The following is a 3,746-nucleotide window of genomic DNA, read 5'->3' as shown; positions in this document are numbered from 1 at the left end:
CATATGTCTGTGTATAGATTTAACCAGATGCAGTCTAAGGGTCTACATCACAGAGGTATCATGATTTTTGAAATTTATCTACTTTGGATTCACCGCAGAACAAGTCTCATGGAGCCACTCGAGCGTTTTGGGTTACAATACTGTATTGTGAAGAAAGATGTCTGTTAACCATAACTTAAAAAGTTTCCACCCCACAGTCCATGGAAGCTTATTATCTGACCAAAAGTACAAAATGTCTACTTGTATTCCTAGATTTATCTGATGTTTCTACCTGGTTTCCGTAACAGTCTATGTAACACAAACCCTGCTGTCCAGAGCTGTAACTGCCGACCGGATGTTGGTCGGGCTGCTATAAGCAAGACTTAATCAGGCTAGAGCCGTGAATGTTTCTTTTTGTAATGAAATGATCTTACCCTTGCTTTGTCCTTTGATCATCAGTGTGACATCTGACGACAATCTGCCGATCATAGACAGCGGGATGTTGCGGGGACAGGACTGGATCGGACAGGGCGGGTTCGCCAGCGTCTGTAAGTCCTGGCACAGGGAGTGGAGGATGAACGTCGCGGTCAAGTTCATCAGCAAGCTGGAAATGGCGGCAAGGTGCGTGTGCACATATTCCCAAGATTTGACTACCTTAAAATAACTTAAAGGTAGGTGTTTCGTACAATACATGGGCGATTAGTTGCCTACCTACATGTGGAACTCATGCCCAGACGACTCAGTCCCGAAGAAATAGCGAAATATATATCTGGCTCCACGGATCGCTGGACAAATAATAGACTAGACACTGGCCGTCGTCGCGTGCTGACTCCCCTCCATATTCACCCTATTTTTTTCTGAGCATATCCACGGAGCCTCATAGAGGCTATTCTGCAACAAGTCTTGTATATGGGTATCAGTGAAGCTGCTGAATTTGCTATTGTGTTCTGAAAAAGTTTTTTTGTGTGTAGACAATCTGAGCTGGTTTTTTTAAGCAATCTGTTTTTTTATATCATGACATATCCTTCATATGATTCACTTGGTCCTTTTGATTCTAATGAAAAGTAATATTTTGATTTAGACATTTGCACAAATACAATGGCCAATTTCATTGTTCCGATAAATACTGTCTTATCAAATCCTTACGTATGCTATTATTTTTTCCTACCAGTGAACAACAGCTGCTGTACTCCGAAGCCCGGAAGCTAAAGGCTGCCAGCGTGTCCCCCTACATTATCGAGTTGTACGGAGTGTGCCTCAGGCCGCACTTCGCGCTGGTCATGAGCTACATGGAGAACGGCTGTCTGGGCTCGCTGCTGCGTCATGTGGATGTTCCCTGGGCGCTTAGGTAAATAAAAGTTCTGTTACTATACTAAACTCAATTTCAATACTTAGTCTAATACTAATCACACACACACACGCATATATATATATATATATATATATATATATATATATATATATATATATATATATATATATATAACTAATTGCATTTGATCTAGACCTCCTATTCTTGCATGCTTTTGTTTTATGTCGATGAAGGTTAGACATGCAGGTAATAAGATACGCCAAATAACAATTACTCAAGCAACTGGATATGGATTTGGAATCCTTGAGTAATTGCTATTTGGCGTATGTTTTATATGCTCTAGTTCTTTAACAAATAAGGAATGGGCTTTGTTGCATTCAACACCAATGATTCAGAGTCGAAGGAGTCATTTTCTTAGTTGCTGACGTTAGAAACTGTTATACACATGTCTCTACGTACTTACGGCACATACCCAGTATATCATATAGCAATGACTAGCGTTTATTGATGATGACTGTAATATCCTCTCCATTCAAACACTAGATGCATGTATGCTTTCCAAGTTGATCTGGCAAAGATTGACCAAGCTGTTGATTGATTGATTAATTAATTAATTAATTGATTGATCAGGTGGAGAATGACGTATGAGATCTCCCTGGCCATGAACTTCCTGCACTGCCTGGACCCGCAGATTCTCCACTGTGACCTGAAGGCCGCAAATGTCCTGCTGGACGACGACTATCATGTCAAAGTTCGTGTCTAGTTATAAGTGAAACACTAAATTTACGTTAAACGTAACGTCCGTCAATTGACGAGGATCGCTTTTGACAGTCATAATTCGGCTAGGTGGGTTAGGCTAAGTGAGTTATCCGGTGGTGACGTCCCTTTTCTACCCACCGCGTAACCATGCCCCTTTTTCAAGTCCACCATATTACCACTAAACCATCAAAAAAATACAACTTTCAGCCAATTTTAATAGGTGCATTTGAAACGTTTACGTACATGCGGCTCAAATCAGTTTTTGAGCTGTTCATGATAATGTTTATGTTCACAGTTTTCAGAAAACACATAATTTTTCTCATAAATTTCTGAAAAATCCTTAGGTATGTTGTTACTAGTCATCGTTTGTGCCTTTAACAATTATGCATGATTTCTAAGCAATTATCGTAATAGCCAGAGTACTTTGTCCCTACGTACTTTCAATCCTTTAATACTTTCCATCTATTCCACAGATAACTGACTTCGGCCTGTCCAAGTGGAAGAGCAGGTCCCTGGTGCTGACCACCGTCAGTCCCATGGGGACCACCATCACACACGCCCCGCCGGAGTTCCTCAAGGACGTCAACCGTCTGCCTGATGCTTCTTTTGATGTGTACAGGTGCGAAACTTCACTACAGCATCATGATCACTTCTGATGATGTTTCTAAACGCTAGTCTAAGAGTAAATCATAATTCTTGCTGATTGTAGGTAAATACTACAATGTCTAGGTCTAGTGGAATTCACTAATTTGACAGAACGCCTGAAACCGCGCAGCTTCGTCAATGTAGATTTCTACACTACTATTCCCGTGTCTTTTAATATACGTATCAAGTTTAAAATGTGTGTATTTTTACCTTACTGGGTGTTTATTCAAGTGTAATGTCCTTACTGCTTTAACAGCTTTGGAATCCTTATATGGGAGATCATGACGAGGAAGCAGCCATTTGCAAGTAAGTAAAAACAATTTAGTCTTGTATATTCCATTTAGTCTTGGAATCTAGACTAACCTTTCTTTCATCGATTGTGCACAGCTATCAACTGTTCATTGACACATTAGTGCCACTCTTGATTTCTTTAATTTATTTTATGAAGTATCACTTTTGCGCATGTTTTGTGCATTTCGTTATCTAAATCTTCTTTACGCCGTTTTTACCTGCATTGACAATACAGGAGACAGTTGTTTTTTTCAACAGCTATAATATTATGTACAGCATCACAGCGCTAGTATCACCTTTTCCCCGTCTTTTATGGCTCATAATCATCATCATCATCTGTCGTCCAATAGTCAAGTGACCTATTACAAAACGAAATGGGCAGCAAAAGTGTATTGTGAGCAAAAAAAGGACCTAAAAAGCCTGCTATCGAGGCTACATTTTTCGCCATATTTTCTCATTACAGATGTGAGCCACGCTGAGTACATTGAGATGGCGGTTAAGATGGGGCAGCGGCCCGACCTGCGGGAGGTCCCCACCCAACCTTCTGACGTCACTGCCATGAGTAAACTGATGCAGGACTGCTGGGCAGAGAGGCCTCATCACAGGCCATCATTCAAAGGTAATATCGCTGCGCGTTCTTCCAGGATGAAGGTTTAACTTTCAACACAGAATTAAATTGTGACTTACCAAAATTTTCAAATAAACAGTACCAGGTTTTTTTAAGATATGAGCTATCTATTGCTTTTAAGATGTTCTTCAT

At 40.4% G+C, this 3,746-nt stretch overlaps 1 protein-coding gene across 1 annotated transcript; it reads left to right on the top strand.

Annotated features, from left to right (window-relative positions):
* Positions 1-441: 441 nt before the first annotated feature.
* LOC118407167 (receptor-interacting serine/threonine-protein kinase 4-like) lies at positions 442-2,706 on the top strand. The gene is made up of 4 exons (XM_035807588.1): positions 442-600; positions 1,151-1,327; positions 1,922-2,042; positions 2,524-2,706. Exons 1-4 carry the CDS (start codon positions 479-481, stop codon positions 2,704-2,706), a joined length of 603 nt encoding a protein of 200 aa, XP_035663481.1. The 5' UTR covers positions 442-478.
* Positions 2,707-3,746: the final 1,040 nt, after the last annotated feature.

The sequence above is a fragment of the Branchiostoma floridae genome, chromosome 19 (assembly GCF_000003815.2).
Source record: "Branchiostoma floridae strain S238N-H82 chromosome 19, Bfl_VNyyK, whole genome shotgun sequence".
NCBI classification, from domain to species: Eukaryota; Metazoa; Chordata; class Leptocardii; order Amphioxiformes; family Branchiostomatidae; genus Branchiostoma; species Branchiostoma floridae.
The sequence above is the reverse complement of the archived record's forward strand: the minus strand, read 5'-3'. Positions and strand labels throughout refer to the sequence as shown.